Raw genomic sequence first — 19,557 nt, forward strand, 5'->3', positions numbered from 1 at the left:
AGCATCTACCGGATTTTTTTTTTCCTGTCAGGACAGCCCCCTGTGGCTGTGGAGTGAGTGGATGTGGTTAAGAGCAGGTCATTAGGCTTTTTCTCTTTCCTCCCTTAGAGCCTGTCATAAGCATGGGGTGGACAGGTCAGTGCATGAAATGCCCAATTCTGTTCTGTGTGGAGGTTACCACAGTCTCACTTCCTTCCATCATAGCCATGAACAAGGCTCCCCTTGGTGTAGTTAGGGCAGGACTTGAGCAGTGAGGAAAGCCTCCCCCTCACTAAATTGTATGGCCTGGAATTGTAGGAGGATGCTGTAAGTCCTCTTCACTCTTTGCCAAAATACCTCATGTCAGCAGTGCAACAAAGGAAGCCCGGTTTATTGTGGTAGGGCCTTCGGTATCTCCAGTGGTGGAAGCCCTCATTGAGGCTCCTCCTGTGGCTGGGATATTCAAACCCTTTCTTTGTGGCTTTGCTGCTACGTCAGAAAAGTTGTGTCTATGCTCTTTTGTTTCCTGCTGCGTGAAAGCAGGAATTGACTTTCTGTTAACTAACAGGGGATGAAATGAGCCAACAAGCTCAGAGTTTATCAGGGTGAGACAGAGAGGCGTGTATGTACACATCAAGATACTGATATGGACCTGATGAAACTGATATAAATAAGGTTATAAACCTTATTTTCTCAGGATACCAGGCTACGCAGTTACTTGATGGATCCTTTCAAATAAAAACACTGATAGTAGCATCAGTAGTAATGTTAAATTCCTTACAAACGCTGTATTTGAGGCATGCAACAAAGCAAAAATGTAGTAATATTTTGAAAAATATATCATGATTTTAGGCACACAAAATATGCATAAACATATTTTTCATCCTTTCCTTCAGTCAGTGTTTTAATTGAGAAGGCATTGGTATTGTAATAGCAACTGTTCTGTTGTTGATGCTTTAAGGAACTAATGACATCTGTGTTACCAAGCATTAAGAAGAGCCAAATTATAGGATAATCTGTATGGTTTATTTTATTGTTTCAAATAAAGAACTGAAAGGTGATGAAACTGGGCAATTAAGAAACGAAACAAAGGGATAAATTCTGCTGATGCAATGGAATACTGCATTAGCAATGGGTGGAGAGTCGGGATACGTGAGCCAGGGAACCTTTCATGACTCTTGCATGTAAAAATATTTTCAAGTATCTAAAATTTTCACCTCTTGATATGACCAATTCTGCATTGGTTAAACCTTCTAGAAAATGCAGTGGGTTTTGATCTTCAGAAGGGGCTCTGCCAGGAGTTAAGGACAAATGTCTGTAACTAACTGGTCAAAGCAGGACAGTTCTAGTGGTGCTGCTAAATCCTTTGGGTTACTTGTATTCCTGCAGTATTTCCACACACATGGCTGAAGGGTGAGGGCAGAGCTGGCCTGGCTGGCAGCAGAGCAGGATGCATGCTTAGGATGTTCAGCAGCAATCAGAGCCTTTAATGGGAGTAGAGGATTAATTAATTCTGATCTATCCAGACACATTTGCCTCTTGTGCAGCCAGAATCCTAATTAAGCAATCAGATTTTTTCCTTTCTCAGTGACCATTGCTCTAGCTGCGCTCTAACTCTTTCCTCTCTTTATTTGCAAATCTCTCTAATTTTTTATGGCAAAAAAAATTTAAATACTTTGGCAGGAAAGCTTTCTCCTTTTCTTTCAATTTTCCCTATTTGCATCTACATATTTGCATATCTTCTTCTGATGTTCTATAATCCCTCAATCTTCATTTTCAAACCCTTGTTATGAAATGTGATCATGGCTCCTTCCTCAGCTCCTTTATTCCTCTAACCCAGGGTTCCTTCACTTCTTTTCCCCCCTCCAGCCCCCAGCCCCTGCTGACTCAGTTAAATATACATGTGCTCCTTTCCCCTTGCTTCCTTCTTTTCCCTTCACCCCTCTGCGGCTGTTTTTCTTATGCTGGCTTTGATCTGTTTGCTGGCAACACTAACATTTTTAAATCTTTTCTAATTTGTTATTTTTGTACATTGTTGTGAAATTAAATATCTTGGAGAGGAAACATGGGTTGCCCCACTCACTGCAGGAACAAACTCATTGTTACTGCAGGAACAAACCCTTGGGTGGGAAGGCTGTGTGTGAAACTGAAATCTGTGCTGGGAAAGTGCTGAGGAATGGTCCAGTCCCCTGGACTGTGTGCTGTCAGCCTGGTCTAAATAGTGAAGGTACATCCCATTTCAGCTCCATGGTTAGCTCCAGTTTTGCTAAGCCATGCTACTGCAGCAAAGAGAAAAATGGAGGGTCAGTACTTCTGTGTTCTTTTGTTCTGACCAAAACTATGAAGAGTGTGATCCTTAGTGATGGAAACTGTGGCACAAATCCCTGGAATTCATTGGGGTTCTTCTCTTTATCAGCAGGGACACTGAGATGTCACCTGTGTTTTAGAACTTTCCTCTCTTGGAGTACTATCAGAATCCTAATCCACTGGTTAGGGTAACTTATAACTCTTGTGTTGCTGCTGGTATGCTGTTTATTTATTTATTTTTTTTTTTTTAATCTGTTGTGTTACTTTTTTGAAGATGACATGCATTGTTATTAATTATGACTACTGTTTTATGATAACCACTGCATTGATTTATGGCAAAAAAAAAAAAAGGCCACTGTAATGCCTGTGAGTTCCTGCCAAGCTGTAATTTCCTTGACCACCCCTAGTTGTTCTCCTGGCTGTGGCAGTAGCTGATGAGCTTCTGCCAAGTATCTACAGACAGTCTTGGCATCATTCCTCATGGAGATGGCTCCATATGGTCACTCTGGCCTGCAGAATCTGCTGCTGTATGGCCTGTTCTACTCTTTTTTAATTTTTTTTTTTTTTTAAATTTTTGTCAGATACTTTTCAGTCCTCTCTTCTAAGGAATAAAGAATAAAAGCTTCAGATTACTTCATATCCTATTCCCCAGTCTGAGACTGAACTTTATTTGTGACCTTTTTTACCAAAGATTGACTGGATTTTGTTGTTTTATTCCAGGTCACCGGTTTCTTCAGAAGATCAAGGTAAGATCTGTTTTATAGATACTAACAGCATATTAAAAAAATGAGACCAAAGACTAGTGAGTAAGCTCTGTTTTAACACAGTTATGGTGGAGAAAAATGCTTTTTATAAAAATGAAACTGATGTTGATGAAACTTTGTTCACCCCTAGACATTAAGTGCTTGATCATTTAGTTAGTTTAATTGGGATTGACAGAAGTTGAGTTATTTGTAAAACAAATCTTGCTTAATCAAATGGAATTATTGCAAGAGTTTACAGTTTATTCATCCAACTGTGTGGAGCCTCACCTATAGAAAATGATGTGTGGCTTAAAGGACGAAACGTTTTTTGCAAAGATAAGCACATCCTTTATGACTCTCATAGGACAGCATCTTTGTCACAGAGAGCAGAGTGCACTGTATTTTAAAAGCTTGGACACTCATTGTCTTTGGCTGCCAGTAAAGTCAGTTTAGTAAGACAGTATGGAATTTAGTGCAGCTAGGCTCTTCTACATGGAAAAGCAATATTCTTGCTGTGAGGGAGACTTGAAGGATATGATCTTTTCCTAGGAACTAAAGAGGGAGTTTGTGGTGACCAGCTGCTTAATAACATGGCATAAACTTAAGTCCATCTACAGTACATCAATATCTGGCTACATTGGTACTGAAATCCAGGGACATACTGTGAAGGGGTGGTAATTGCACTGCCAGAGATGCACAAGGAATGAGGAACAAAAAAAGGGAGACTGAGAGAAGAAAGTTCATCATGTGACTGAACTGGGAATACTGTCATGGTCCAAAAAAGAAACATCTATTATCTTCTGGCATCCAATTTGTATGCAGTCACAGTCAGAACATTTTCTGGCCGTTACCATAAGCATTACTCAAGAAAGGTCCAAATGGGAGTAGTAAGGACTGCTGCAAATGGAGGTGTAAGGAGGTCTGAGCCTGGAAGTGTCACTGAACTATGTTCACTTGGAGTGTGGGGTGACTAGTTAGGTATCAACCTACATTGTCCTAGGCCCCAGCCAAGGTTTTTCAGTCCAGTATAACAGATGTCAAATGTATTGTCATTAATAAACTCTCTTCCATCTCCTTGGTGAGTTCTTTCTCAGTAACAAAAGTAGTAAAGACAGCCATAGAAATGAACAAACATGCAAGACCAAAGATATATCTGGCCCATCTAGCCCATTCCCAGTGTCTGGTAGCAGCAGACCCTGTGACAAATAAAAGTATGAGACTGGCAGAAGTATACAGGTTTAATTTCCTGGTGTGCCCCATTAGATTTTTATGATTTACAGCTCATTGATTTTGTGAACCAGATGGAGTTTTCCTGTTTAATAGTTCATCTGCTTTTTACCATGACCACAGTTTCTAATATGCAACACAGGACACTTGTGAGAAGTTAACAGTGTACCTCATGTCTCCAACTCTCAGAAGAGATTTGAAATCATTATGGTCTAATATAGTATTTCAGGGCCTGGATTCAAGCTGCATCTCAGAGCATAAACTTGTTAGTGATAGGCTGCTCTTGCTCTTTAATTTCCCTTGCATTTGCTCTATTGCTTCATCTTTATCTATTAATGGAGCAACAGACGGTGTATATGCATTTCCTTGTGTATCTGTAAAGGTTAGTATTTCATGCTGTCAGAATTCTTTCCTTTTTTCCACTATTTTTATACTATTCTAGTTTTTCACAAAACCTTCCTGTTTGCCATCTACCATCTGCTGCCATGGTTTGGCTTTTCAAATTTGATCAGCATCTCTGAATAGCCTCTTCCTCTTTGCCTTTCTTCCCTTTATCTCACAAGCAACCTCTTCTGAAACGCAGAGTGAAAGGCCTTGACCAATTAGTGAAATGATAGTGCCAGTTATTACAAATTTTGTGACCATGGAGTATCTAACTAGGTTTGTCATCCACATAAATATGTAGGAGCTTCTCTCAAGCACAAAAGGTTTCCCATTCTCCAGTGACTTTTCAGAAAGAAGGGTCCAGTACTTTGATTTCCTCTATTCCACTATGCCAGCTACAAACCACGGTAAATGGGCACAGTACAAAAACAAAAATATGATAAAAGTGCTGCAGCATAAGCTCTTTAGAGTCTAGAACCTTTGAGACTGCATGTGTGGAGACATCTCAAATTAGCCTTAGATCTCAAATTTCTAATCTAAACAAAAAAGAAGGTCCATGAGAGAGCTGAAAACTTATCTCTGAATTGTCTTTTATAGTGTTTATGCAGATGTCTCCTGGCATATTGTTCTTGGAGTATGTATCTTGGAATCAGTTTTGGGACTCATATATTCGTTAATAATCAGTACTCAACTGTGTACCTATTCAATATGTTAAACACTCTTTTTTCTTTTTTTTTTTTTTCCTTTAATAAGGCAATAATACTTTGCCCTACATAGTGAGGAAAGATCCCACAGTGGAATAATGCACCTTCACTGTACCTACATTCTGCCCTGTATTACAGCTGCTCTTCCCTGTTACGGACACCATTCTAGTGCTGATTTTCTGATGATGTGATATGTTGATCATTACTGAGAAAAAGCTCTTTCTCTGTTGTGTTGGATCTTTTGTTTTAACCTTCCACTTGGTTCCTGATCTTTGTTTTGTCTGTTTTAATATCTGGTTTTCACTTCTTCTTCTACTGTTTCTCTGTGGGCCTTTTTTTATCATCCTTTTCTTGCTTTTTAAATTACTCTTTCCCATTGACCACAATGTTGCATTCTGCATAGATTTTGCATTGTCTTCCTCACCTTGGTTTCTGAGTGTCCTGCTTCTGCTCCAGTGTGGACTGACTGCTACAAGCACCAGTGGGAAACAGTAGCTGCAGCATCTGTAGGGTTCTAACAGACTTGTACCAGAATTGGCATCTAATGTGAGTGGCACTTCCATTAATCCCTGACAGGACAACGTATTATATTATCTTGACAAGTGGGTGAAGATAAAGCACCATCTGTCTGGGACTGGGCATCTATTGAACAATCGTAACTGCACACAATGCTCCTTGTGGTGTACACGTGTTAAAGGCACCTTTATCAGTTACAAAACAGAGCCATTTTAATTGGCACAGAAAAGGAAAGAGCACTGCTAGAAAATACCAAACTTCAAAAGAAAAAATATCCAAAGCCTCTTAAGGTTTGTCTCTTTATTCTTGGTGCAGGTAGCTAGGAAATCAATAACTAGAGGGAAATCCATCATTTTTTTTTTTTTTTTTTTTAATTACAAAAGGAGTTGACAAAACCCCTAACCCTCAAATGCTCTAACTGATTGACAAAAGGATACAAGCCAAGTAAATCCTAAAGCATATTAGTTTAGACAGGGGATTGATGACTCTGAAGGATGACCTGTTCGGCCAGGTAGGCCCTGAGCAGGTACGCGCCCTTCAGCCTTGGGAGTCAGTGGTTTTCTTTGTGTCTTGGGGTTAGATGAGACTCAACAATGGGCAAGCGTCAGGCCCACAGAAGACCTGGTAGATGTGATGATGGAGGGCCAGGCAAGTCACCTCTTAGTGAAGGGCATCATGTGCTATATTTCTGCTGCATAAAAAGTCCTGGAGATTTGCTTAGGAGGTCTGACTCTGTTGGAGGTAATTGCATCCATTGTTTCTGGAACAGTTATGGTAGTGAGATGGGAATGCAGACTTCTATAGTGTTGCCACTACTCAGTCATGGTCTGGTTATCCAGTGCACACTTGTAGTCTGGTTATCATTATGTGTGTGGCTGAGGTTTACCAAACCCTTCATTCACCCAGCACCTTTCAGAGCTGTGCTGTACTCTGCACGCACACTGGATCATGCCCTGCCCATCCCTTTTTACAGCCACCCTGCAGAAACCTGCATGAAATATTCTTATCTGTAGTTTCATCTGGCCAAAATGAGGTTCTCGCTACTATTCTTTGCTTACCATGTGTGTTTGAGTTGCTTCTTCATCATCATGCAAACAATTGAAGGAAATGGCCTTCAGAAGAGTACAATGAGTTCTATTTCCATTTCAAGTATTCTGGAAACAACCCAGCAAACTCTTGAGTATTGCTATTAATAGTGTAGGGACATTGGTGTATTATTTGTGTCATGGCACCTTGGAGCTGATGCTGCTCAGTACTTGTGTGTCTAACTTCAAACAGAGGAACATTGCCTTTGATGGAATTACTCACTTTTAAGTAGCTATACTAATGCACCTCAAGTAGCAGTCAACCAGAGCTTAATCCTTACACATCTGACTTGCATTCTGATCGGGAGACAAGAGGTTTCAAATATTTATGTCACTGCTCTCCTACTCATTTCTCTATAAACCAATGAAATTGGGCTTTTTGCCTTGTTTGCCTCCAGCAGACATGTGGTTTTGCTGCATCAGCATAAGTTCTGTGATTTGGGGTTTGTGGTTTTTGGGCATTTTGTGTGTAATAGATTCAAAATTCATGAGGGATTAGGGGACAACTGAGAAATTAAGGCAAGAGGGAAATATATTCAATGGAGCAATTTTGAAGACAGTTAGTTATTACAAAGCAATAATATTATATAAGAGATTAAGATAAAGGCTGGGTGTTCTGCTTGAAAAGACAAATAGCAACACTCCAAGGTCTTTCAGATTCTGCCAGATGCTGGCTCCATGCCATGGAGTCACTCCATGACTTGAAGTCATCCAGCCTAGATATCCTACATCTAGGAGGGATTTGTGTAGAGCCAGGAGTGCATTAGAAGTGAAGTGAGTTTATAATGTTGTCTTCTAAATTAGTCTCTATTAGAAAAACATTTATACAGGGATTGCTTGGCACGGGTTCAAACTGAAAGTTTTAGGTGAGAGGTGTAATTCTGTCTCTGGATATCCCTCTGAATAGAGAGAGCTGCTATCTGAATTATAAGGAAGGGACTGATCAAGTGTGTGCATGGAAGGCAGTGGTGGCTTCATCCCACACAGGAAAATGGTTTGCCATGCAGTATCTGCTCCTGCCTTGGAGGCAGAACGTACTGTACACTATGGAAATTGCTCCAGTGCCATCTGCTCTGTTAAAGAGAGGAAATCTAAACACATGCAAGGAGGAATTGTTTGTAGGAGTCCCAGAAAATAGTGCAAGAAGCAGTAACACTTCCCATCCCCAATAGATGGGATTTCCTGTTGCACATGGTGACCTGTGGGAATGCAGACTTCACTGTCTCAGCCTCCTTTCTTCTTTCTGGAGCCAATCTCCCCTAGTCTTGATAGTTACAGTCTGCAAAGGGATGCTCTCCTCTAGAGTTTTGAAGCAGTCTGCCGTACTGATTAAAAGGATGAGCAGGGTGCTGCAGATGAAACCAAATATCTCAGCGCTGGTAGAATTAAAAAAAAAAAAAAAAAAAAAAAAAAAAGGCTATTTTGTATACCTTCAAAAGAGAGGGGGGAGATGCTGTATTCTTCACAGTGATGCTCAGCTCTTTACCCAGCAACAAAGCAGCAAATTGAGATGTCCTGGGGTGCTTTCTCTGTACAAATTAAAGCGAGCATGGGAGGGGTTGGAGGGAGGCTCCCAGCTGCAGGTGTTTACTTTGATTAATTAGCCACTTTGGGAAGAAAGCCCTCCTGGATAGTGTTTGGAAAGTGTCTGTGGCAAGCTGAGCCAATGATGCCTTGGGGATCTGCTCTGGGTTTGTTCATTTTCTTCTCAGCTCAGCAGAGGCTGGTATTGATGCAGACCCAGGGGCCCCCTGACAAGAGAAAACATTTTGTGAAAGCACATGTCTAGGGCTGAGGGAGTCCTTTCTGGATAAAACCTTTAAAAAGTGACTACACCCCACCTCTCATCACATTCAAGCAGCCTGAGGGGTCAGCAGGCAGCTGAGAGATGTGGGCATCTGAATTAGTAATAGATGAAAACAGAAAAACATTTATTTCATGATGGCCACTGCCAATATCCTTTTCCCCTCTGGAGGAAGTATGAGTAAGGAATATCTTGTCTGAATCGGAAGCAGGAGCTCTGGGTAACCTTGCCACCCACTTTGCTTCTGTTTTTTTTCTGATGGAGGTTGCTCACGGTCAGATAAGAGTGGCAATCACTTTACCCACTGAAGATCTCAGCTAGAAAGGATTTTCTTGAACTGTGTTCTGGATGATTTAGTCCTCCTGTGAAGCCCTAACTTTTTGAGGAAGGGTTACTTAGATTTTGCCAGGCAAAGGCACTGCAGCCAGTGTTGCAGTGGCAAAAAACTGAAGGGAGTGTGCTAAGAGTGCCTGTGATGGAAATGCTCCTCAAAGCTGGAGAAGAGAAACAGCATGGCCCACAGTGCTTCTTTTTTGCTGTCTTATTTATTTTTAAATTGAAAATAAACCACTACTTAATTGTTTTACCTAGAATTCTCTTTCTGCTGAAGTAGTGCCACTCTATAGATAAAATTACTGCATTAGTCAGTCAAAGTCTTCCCTGCCTTGTGTTCTCACTTCATCACAGACATTTTCTTCCACTGCATCACTCCTGAGACTGACATTAGTTGTTGTCTTAAAAATAAAAATAGTGGAAGGGAAAAGGAAAGCAAAAAGGGTGATGATGTGAGCCAGATGGTGCTTAGTTTATCTGCCACTGTTCTTTGGAATTCTGATTATTTACAAAGGAAGGAATTTTTTTTTTTTTAACCATTCTTTCCTTTTGTAAATCAGAGTTAAATTATCTTGCAGCAAAAATTTAACATTAGGATCCGACTACTTCTACTCCTAACTATCAATTGCACTGCTCAGCTCTGCACTGGTGCCATATAAACAATTCAGGTTGGACTCTAATTGGCATCAAAGTAGCTTTAAACCAGTCTGAGTGAAAATAGGGCTTTAAAGGCAGCTTGAGTGTAATTTACATCTGCTTGAAAGCCTCTTTATCCTTCCAGAGTTGTATGAAGGGACTTCTGTGTAAGTGAGAATTTAGTCTTTCTTTCCCTCCAGCAAGCATGTGTGGCTATTTTTGCCTTTTTCCCCCCCTTCCTTCTCTCTTGCCAGTGTTTCCGTGCGGTTGTTCAAATTTAAAAATCTTAAAAGGTAAACGTTCATATTGCATATTTACAGCCATCTGAGTGATGATTGATTTTTTGCATGTTAAATTTTTTTCTTATTCATGAGGTAGGCAAGCAGGTGCAATCAAACCTGTGTCAGTTCTCTAAATCTGCTCGAGATGCAGCGCTTTTGTAACTGAAGGACAGCCCTCAAATATTTAGGAGGGTTTTCTACCTCTTTGTGCAGTCCTAGAAATAGATATTATTGAGGCATGACTTATTCAGAGGGCCGGCAGACTTCCAAAGCATCTCTCTCAAACCACAAGAGGATGTGTGCTTATGGGCATCTTCCTGTCCAGATGAAAAACTCAAGATACCGTGTGAAGGCCGTCCTGATATCCCTCTTGCTGAGCAGCCATCAGCTCAGATGTGTGTGCCTGGCCGCTGCCCAGCTGATGTGCCTCTGAGCTCTTGGCTGCAGCAGGTCGCTGCACTCTCAGTTTCCTTCGTCTCTTGGGAGTACTTTGAACTCTCAGGCCCTTTATTCGGTTGTCTTTCATGGGAACAGTGCCTCGCAGCAGAGCTGTTGTGAGTTGCCTAGATTGGTGGCATTGCCTACAGGTTCCAAAAAAAGACCAAGACTTTTGTGAATCTGAAAACCTGTGGAGAACCCTTGTTTAGAAGCTGTTTCTTTAGGGCAGCGGCAGCAAACAGACACATTTTGGAAAAAAACAAAAAATAAAAAATCAATGAGTCTTTGCATTGTTCAGCACAAGGGATATTATGATTCAGGCAGGAAACCCCTAAACTGCATGTATTTTTTGCTGTCATATTCCCATCATGCTTCTTATGCAGTCTTTGGGGCTGAGGTAGAACTCTAAGCAAGTTCAGAAACCTTTTTCCGTTCCCTCTTTGATATAAAGTACTTTTTCAATGAGCACAGAAGTGATTTTACCATTTATTTCTGGATTTTTTTTTTTTTTTTTTTTTTTGGCCAGCATCTAGAAGACGCCTTAACCTACAAGGTTTAATTTCTCTTTAATTTTTTCATGGTCTTCAGTTGTCACTTCTACTACTTGCAGATGCATAAAATATATGAAGAAAAATGTAATTGCTCCTTTCACTCAGCTTATCTTCAAAGGAAATATTTTAAGCATCATCAGCTTTGGCAAGACTTGAGATTGTCTGTAGGTCAAAGACCCGTGAGCTCACAGGTATTCCAACAAGGCATTATTAGTTTTATAATTTAATTTCTCAGTCATGTAGACAGTTTGGCACGTGCATTTTATAGGTGGTTTGTGTTTCTTTCTGTAAATTTAAAAGCAGATAAAATGTTGGAAAGAGGTAAAGTTTTTGTAAAAGCTCAAGTGCAGAAATTTGCAACTTCTCCTCATGGATCCCTAAAACAGCTTTATGGCACTGGCAGGCCCTTCAGAAATACCAAGTGAATTCACTACTCTTTTTCTTAGGTGTCTGTTTCTCACAGTCCTCTCAGAAGGGAAGTAATCCACAAAGCAATTTCCTGTGGTACCTTGTCCCCTCCCTTCCCTTTCATCTCCAGGTCAAGGCTGAAGATCATGGTTAGAGTAGAAAAAAAATCAGTTCTGTACATTTCTGGGCAAGTTATATTACTGTCAGTTTGTCATAAAGCTTTTATGAGCAAATTTTTGTTTACAGAGAAACGAGTGTATTTCTGAATGATATTCTATATGGACTCCAGTCTTTTGAGAGCATAGCTCTTGGAGTGATTGAAATAGAAGTTGTTATTGATTTCTCTAAAACTGGTGAAAAATAGACCCCCAGGGCTTCCTTTGTTATCTTTTCTGTAATGCTGATCTTCAACAGCTCAGAATACTCCAACTGTGTAAAAGTACTCTTCTAATCAGGGTCAGCTTTTAACTTCTCAATGTGTAAAGCAGTAATTACTTTAAATTTCTGACTCTATGAATTACACAGAGACTGAAGCAGCAATAAGGGGTTAGAAATGTTCTGGAAGCTAATGATAGTCCAAGTTAAGTTTAATAACTCTCAAAATCTGATGATGTCACCTTCTCCTATAGTCTCTTCTTCATTATCAGCTCTACAAGGTCTGAACGAGGCAGTATTTTATGAGGTATTCCTTGAGAGTTCCCCTGAGCACTCTTGTAGGGGATGGTGGTGAACACTGACACTCAGATTCTGAGTGCTCCACATCAAAGCTCTTACATTTTTATGAGCTGCCTCCAACCAGCAAGAAGCATTCAGCACTGAAATGCTGATGGTGTATCAATTCCAAATGCTGAATTGGTGCATTAAATGTGTCTCAGAAAGGGCTGGACAGAGACAGGCATTGTCTGTTAAATGAGGTTTCTGCAAGGAGCTTATCACTTCAGATTATCAACTGTCTTACTGGGTCTTTTGACAGAGCTAAAGGTTTTATGAGCCCTAATTCTACTTGAGATCAGAGAACCATAGAATGATTTGGATTGAAAAACTTAAAGAACACCTAATTCCAACTCTCCTGCCATTGGCAGGGATGCCACCCACCAAATCAGTTTGGTCAAAGCACCCTCCTCCAACCACGTATTGAGTTATGGTAGCTGAATTCTGCCATAATTCCCCATGTGCTGAAATATTGTCATACTCTGATTAGATGCATTGGTACCCCGGTACCAATCATTGTAGGATGCATTATTGCAAATAATACTCTGCTGTCACACTGCATTTCATTCATAGATTTATAATTGCCTGCATTTTAATAATGAATGTCACAACTCCTTGGTGTGGTACATACACTTTATAACATAGTTTTAAATAATTCTGCTCCCTTCAGTCACAATTTTTAGATCTTCACTAAAGAATTGCTTGTAAATGTTGAAAACTTCAAAGCTGCTGTACATTTTCATCAACATTCCCTGCGGCTTAGTTGGTACAGAAGTAGTGGATTCACATATAACACTGGAAGAGTCAGATAAGGTGTGCAATCTCACTAATAAAATCTGGAGGATATTTATGCTTTATGAATGACTTTTACTCAAGTGAAAAGACAGGATACCCCTGTACTGCTGACAGTGGCAGGCTGTAGAACTACACTGTTCTTTGAGATTCTTTCCAGTGCAGACCATCTCCTCTTACTGTTTCACTAATGATCATTCAACCAACTTGCTTAATATCTTCCATGTCAACCTTCTTTGAGCAAAGAACCTTGTGATCCTAACGTGTTATTTACGAGATTTTATAAGAATTTTTTTCTTCACGTTCTTTCTGAAAGTGTTTTAGCAGCAAAGTTTCTGGTGTGATAGTAACCTGGCGATGAGCCCTGCGTCTGTCCTTGCTGTTAGGCTGATCAGCAGCTTTGGGATTAGGAGAAAATTTTTCTGCTGGGCATACAGGAAAGGGGTAGTTTGAGGTTTTTCCTTGCTTGTGATACTTCTGAGAATTTTTGTGGCTTTTGAAGTGAGTGAGGTGATGGTGATGATTCTGGCCCTCTCCTGCTGTATTTTCCTGTTGTGCTGCAGTCGTGGGTCTGTCTTTGTTAGCCCTTACATTTGAGACATTCTCATTCTGCACCTGGACAGTATCTGAAGAACTAACATTTCCAAGACTGTGAGCATTGCTTGGTGTTAGGAGTATCACCCCTTGGAAAACCTCAGAAGAAGACCTCCCATTTTGCCCTTGTTTGGTTGTTGTTTCTGGAGGTGGTCAGACATGTCTCCTGAAATGGTGCCATTCTGAAGGATCTCCTCTCTGTACTAGCTTGACTCTTAATTTAGGTGCTGCAAGTTGGAGGTCATTTTCTCTAGAGCTTCTTTACTCTGTGGAGCACAATCTGAACTGTTGCAGGGCAAACCAGGGTATTTTCTATGGAGAGTTATCTTGTCTTTTGGCCACCCAAGCAACCCTGTGAGACTTCACAGGCATCCTGCAGCCTCTGAAGTTATGGAGTGTGAATACCTCACTCCTTCTTTCTCTGACACCCAGGGTTTAATGCCTGACTTTGTGGCACTGTTCTAACACTGCTGCCTTCACGTGCAGAACCAGAGAGCAATTGTTATTTCAGAAGTTAATTTTGTCTGGGGGTAAAAAAAAATTGTTTTAACTCAGTGACATTAGCATAGATTTTTAGAATATGAAATATTCTAAATTTAGAATTTAGAATATGAAATAAACCAACGTAGAAATTAGATAAGTGCTATATGGCCTAGGAAAAATATTGTTTTAAATATTTTTTAAAATATTGTTTTCAGCACGAGTGTGTACTAGTAGTTGTTTGTCCTGTATCTCAAGCTGTATCAACTTGCAGCCTTATCACAATTCAATTAGCAGCTTTTCAACTTCTTTTTTTTTTTTTTTTTTCCCTGTTGGTGCATTATCCACTTACATCTGCTCAATAATAATTTATAAGTCATGTGTGTGTTTGTGAGGGGAGTTGTTTTAGAGTGGGTGGTGTTTTGGTGTTTGTTTTGCTAGTAGCTTTTTTGTGTTTGCTGGCAGGCCTAGGTAGTATTTTTTTAAAAAATTTTTAAAATTTTTTTTAATGAAGATTCTTTTTTGAGTTGGGTAGTTAGAGCTTTGCTGTCACCTTACATCAGCAATAAAGCTACTTGCTAAATAAATATGAAAAGTAATAAAATATTTTCATTAGTAATGAGAAATGCTTTTCTTAGTAGAAATTGAGAAAATAATGACTTGATTAAAATATTACTGAAATATTAATGAAATCAAGTCATTTTTGAGACATCTTTAAGACCTGAAGGTATATTATATATAAAACAATGGCATAGTTAATTTTATGTATTACACCAGCAGTGCAGTGTTGCTCAGAAGAAATTAAACAATTCTCACTTTAATGTTTCTAATTTTAAACTAGCCTGGCATTGCATGTTAACAGCATTTTTCTCCAAATTCCTAGTCTGCTCCCTCTTGTCAATGCCATCTGCTTGCTTGCTTCACCACCTCTTTAACAACCAGGTGATTTTTGCCATTTTCACCCTCCTCCTCAATATGCCCATCAGTCCCATTTATGGTTTATGGGGTTAGTGTGCTAAGGAATAATCATAAATTTATGTAAACATGTCCCCAATTCTAAAGAACCATTCTCCATTTCTAGTTCAATAGTTTCTAAATCTTCCTGTGCTGGGGCGTACAGCTCTGAATTCTTTCTCTGTAGTCTAACCTCTTGTTATGCCAGCTGGTTTTGTTGATCTGTAATGTATTCATTTATCCAATAGGTTCTACTCTAGCAAAGCACTTAATTTTAAGAGCGCAGGTAGACTTGGCGTGAAAAGAATGTAATTAGCTCAAAGCTAAGCACTTGCCTAAATGCTTTGCTGGATCTGAGGCTTAGGAAAGAGATGAAGAGATTGGTCTAATTATGTTGAATTTGTTTTAGAGCTGCTTTATTCTAATAACCTAGTCACCAGACCAGTTCTGATTATGGATATTGGGCGTAGAAGATTTTTCACATCTTGTCAGGTTTTACATAGAATCATAGCTCTCTCCCCTGGCTTTTTTGAGCTGTAATCTTCAGCGTGGCTTGCATAAGAAAATGTATCACTGCCTCTTAGAAAAGTGACTTCAGGGAAGCTGTGACTTAAGAAATTGGATGTAGAAAGCAATGAAAAACTCATGTCACCAGTTGATTTGATTTTCACGTGCGAGAAGTACAAAATATTTATACAAGTCCAGACTGCAGTAGCCTAAAGAATAAAGGTGTCAGTGAGACTAGACTGACTAAAAAACAAAAGAGGGAAATAGATAAAGCAAATTACATGAGCTAAATTCTTCTCTGCTATTAATTTGGGCTGAGAAATTGTTGGAACTATTGGGAAAAAAAAAAGAAGGATGAAAATAAAACCTGAAGAATTTTCTAGCTCTTACCTGCTGGTGTTCACCTTCTTCCACTCCTAAAATCTGTGTCCTTGCTCTCACAGATGCCAGGGGGATTTTTAGGATTTACTTTAACTCATGGCAGCTGAAAAACTGCCCTAAATCTAAAGTTGCAAGGATTGGTGCTACTGCTTCCTCAAGACAGAACTTAGCTGGACTGGGGTTTTGCTTGTCTCACTGCTGCATGGCCAGGGCACGATGCATTACTGAGACCAGAAAGCCATGCATTCCCAGGTGTTTTCAAAGAAAAGGACATTTGTTGAGCTGCCTTTGAACGTCCCTCCTCCTCTGCAGTGTTTAGCTTGGATGCCTTGTCATTTCTGAAGGCGAAGCAAGCTCATAATGGAATTCCCACTGTGCAATTTCCTGTGTGTTATTTTCAGAGGCAAGGCTGTACTGTCATTCTTCTTCCTGCCTTGTTCCTTCTTACATGAACTTTTGGCATCTTTATCAAGGATGGCACTTGAACAAACGCTTAATTTGATTGCCCTGCCTGAATGCAAAGATAGAAGTCGGCTGAGACATTCTGGGAAAAGTATGAGTTGAGGCAGATATTCAGTGCTTTCTAAGATGCAAACCACATAAGTGCTTTCTCAGGAAGATATTCATCATTGTTTTTCACAATATCTATATCATGATAGGGAAAAGGAGGAGAAAAGAAGGAGATAAGCCACATAGTGATAGGTTTTTAACAGCTTCTCTGGGCAATAGAGAATCCCAGGCTTTTGTCTTCCTTCTGTTTTTTCACAGGCTCAGAGCAGACGGTAGTGGGTAGTGAGAAACCCCCAGCTGTTTGCAGCTCTGTCCTGTCTTGTTGAGAGCCTTTGTCCACTTTGTCTCTTACTTCTATGTCTGTTTAAAATACAAAGGCTGACAAGGTGAGGACTGGCTCTTGCTCTGTCTTTGACCCTGCCTTCTAAACTCAGAGGACTTGCTTCCCTCTGGCATCTCAAAATGTTTTTGTAATACAAGTAATTGTTAAGAAATTTCTCTCTTGCCACTCTGTCATCTGCAGTTTGGGATTCTCACTGTATCGGGGACGGACTGACCGCTCCACCAACAGTACAACAAAGTCTGACAGGTGTGTAGATAGGTTTAGGTTCTCTGTGCAGATAACACTGGTATTTTCAGTGATAGTTCTGGTGCTGTAGACTAGACCTTGTCCACGTTGTGGACACTGCTGATAGATCTCAGAAGTGTCTCAAGTGAAAAATTCAAACAGAAGCCTGCAGCTCCATGACAGCATTGGAAATGATGGCTTGATGTCCATACAGCCTTCATCACCGTGGGTTGTCTTCTGCCTCTCCAACATGTGTCAGTGCAGGGGTTTGTGCAGGTTTTGGTAGTACATGAGAATGCAAGGGGCCTGAGAGATGTCAGTCTTAACTTGCACATGCTGTGAGCTATGTCCTCAGTTGTGAAGCTGTATGCATAATGCTTTCTGCCTGACATCAGTTTTCTTTTTGTGTTTTGTAGCGCTTTTACAGGCAGTGATATCTGGTGATCTACTGAAGGTAAGTACAGAGCACTGAGTGTCCACTTATTCACGGGGTTTTTTGCCCCTCAGATATACTGTAAATTTTATTACACCTCTGCTCAAAATATAAATAGGCTGCTTAGGGACTTCTGGCAAATGTTGTTTTACAATCTTTCCAGGAAACCCTGAATACTGGGGGAACACATCATTCAGGTGAGGTGTGAAATTTACCTGAATAGGATCTGGTGTTAGACTGCGCGTTTTTGCCCAGGATTCAGAGCCCAAGGCATGGAGCAATGTGCCAGTTACTAACAGGGAAATTACTATATTGGCCATGTTGAACAGCAGGGTAGTTCTGACACAGCGTTACACAGGAAACGATATTTTACACCAGTGGGGTTGGTGGCCAAACCCCGCAGTGTTAGCTTGCTCAAAGTCTACCTAGGCAACCCCTAGACCAGGTAGAACAAATCTCAGCTGTTTGTTTGGTTTTTTTGGTTTTTTTTTAAATCACCTGATGTATGTCTCAAAACATGTAGTGTCTTTGTATAATAAGTTGGGGAGGCAAAACTACTCATGCAAAATTTTTTGTGCCCATGACCGAAGTCCCACGTCAGAAAGCTATTCAGGTTGCGTGTCTCAGTAGCCAAGTCAGGATCTGAAATCATGCCCTCAAATTTGGATGAGGACTGTGATTAATGATTGCAATTTTATCTGTGAGAAGCCAGCTTGGAGCCATTTGTAAAAATGACAGTGCTGTAGGCCAACTTTTTGCCTGCAGGTGCCCCTTCTATACCACTGCCTCAGCACTCGTGGCTGCAGCATCTAGGGACAAGTCCTTCGAGTAGTCATAAAAATAGTGTCTCCTTTACACTTCTTGAAAGACTTTTGCCTGAGCTGGCCTTGATGGGGAAACTCCTTGCCCATCTTCAGATGTACTGCATCATAAATGAGTCCTCACTGTAGCAATTCTCTCCTTTTTTTGCAGTGATCTGCGCTGCAGAACCACCCCCCCCGCCCCACCCCTCCCCCCCAAAAAAGTCTGCAGCATTTCTGACACTGACACCAGCCTGGTTGCTGTTCTCCTCTCATTTTTACCTGACATAGTTCTTCCTCCTCAGCCCCCCTTGAACAGGGAGCACTTCAAGAAGCAAGGTCCATGACAGCCACCTCACCTCCTTGTGGAATTTTGAGTTGGGGGTTTTCTGATTTAGTTAGAAAATCTTTGACTCCTGTGCTAAGGAAAAATTTGAGTCTTCAGCAAAGAAGCTAGAATTTTGTATCAAGTACATATATTTTAATATATCCCAGCAATGTTGCCAGATGTGACTTGCAAGCATTCCTAGCAAGCAATAAATCATCACCAGTAGAGAAGAAGTCTCATTGTTTAAGAAATACAGGCTGTTCTCCTTAACCCATATAATAGTCAATACTTCTGGTTTCAGATGTTTTATATCAGGGCCTAAAAGCTGACTTTAAATGAATGTTTTATTTTATTTTATTCTATTCTGGTGCTGACTTACAATGAGTAAAGAATTTACTGATATATTTGTTTTTCTGCTCCTCCCATCTTATCCTTCTGTATGGCTTTTTTCTCTCTCTCTTTTTTTTTTTCCCCTTGCAGTTCATAGAATGTTGTAAAAAAGGAGCCAATTTGTTAATCCAAGGACCTGATCACTGCTCCTTGTTGCACCATGCTGCCATGACTGGGAACGGCGAGATCGTGAAATACATCCTGGAGCATGGTGAGTCCCCGTGGGCAAACCCACACAGAGCTGTACTTCAGCCAAGTGTCAGTCAGGCAAAACCACACCAGGCTGCTGGAAGTGGCCTCACTCATCTGTGGTGTCCCTCAGTGAAATGTCCACCTGCAGCATGTGTGAGCAGGAGGCTGGGAATGGGGTAGCAATGAGAGTGATGGCTCCAGATAAAGTGTGAAAAGAAGAATTAGAATTTCTTTTGAGGAGGATGGTTTTCACGTTTGCGTCAGCTGGGGGGCTATGAAGAAGCAGTGTGAAGCTGCAGTTAAAACCTCTGATACAGGGATCCTCTGAACTCTTTTTCAATTAGAGCATATGTTGTGGAAAGCATCTAATCTCTATTAGAACATTTACAGTGACAAAGACCCTATAGAACCAGTGCTATTATTTCAGCATTTAGTAACACACTGGTCAAGAGTCTGCTTACTTTTTCCTATATGAATTCACCTAGCGTCCATTCCAACCTTTGAAGATTATGTCTGTTAGA

The 19,557-nt window shown here is 40.5% G+C and overlaps 1 protein-coding gene across 7 annotated transcripts in view; it reads left to right on the forward strand.

The window, feature by feature from the left end:
* The window catches only part of DGKI (diacylglycerol kinase iota), a 200,076-nt gene that overhangs the window by 167,087 nt on the left and 13,432 nt on the right, over nucleotides 1-19,557 (forward strand). For all 7 annotated transcript variants that reach the window (XM_040062808.1, XM_058420356.1, XM_040062809.1 and 4 more), the window contains 3 exons: nucleotides 3,007-3,032; nucleotides 17,310-17,347; nucleotides 18,935-19,055. In XM_040062808.1, coding sequence (XP_039918742.1) covers nucleotides 3,007-3,032; nucleotides 17,310-17,347; nucleotides 18,935-19,055 — 185 coding nt within the window. The remainder of the gene's footprint in view (nucleotides 1-3,006; nucleotides 3,033-17,309; nucleotides 17,348-18,934; nucleotides 19,056-19,557) is intronic.

Source organism: Hirundo rustica, chromosome 4, assembly GCF_015227805.2.
Source record: "Hirundo rustica isolate bHirRus1 chromosome 4, bHirRus1.pri.v3, whole genome shotgun sequence".
In the NCBI taxonomy this organism is placed as follows: domain Eukaryota; kingdom Metazoa; phylum Chordata; class Aves; order Passeriformes; family Hirundinidae; genus Hirundo; species Hirundo rustica.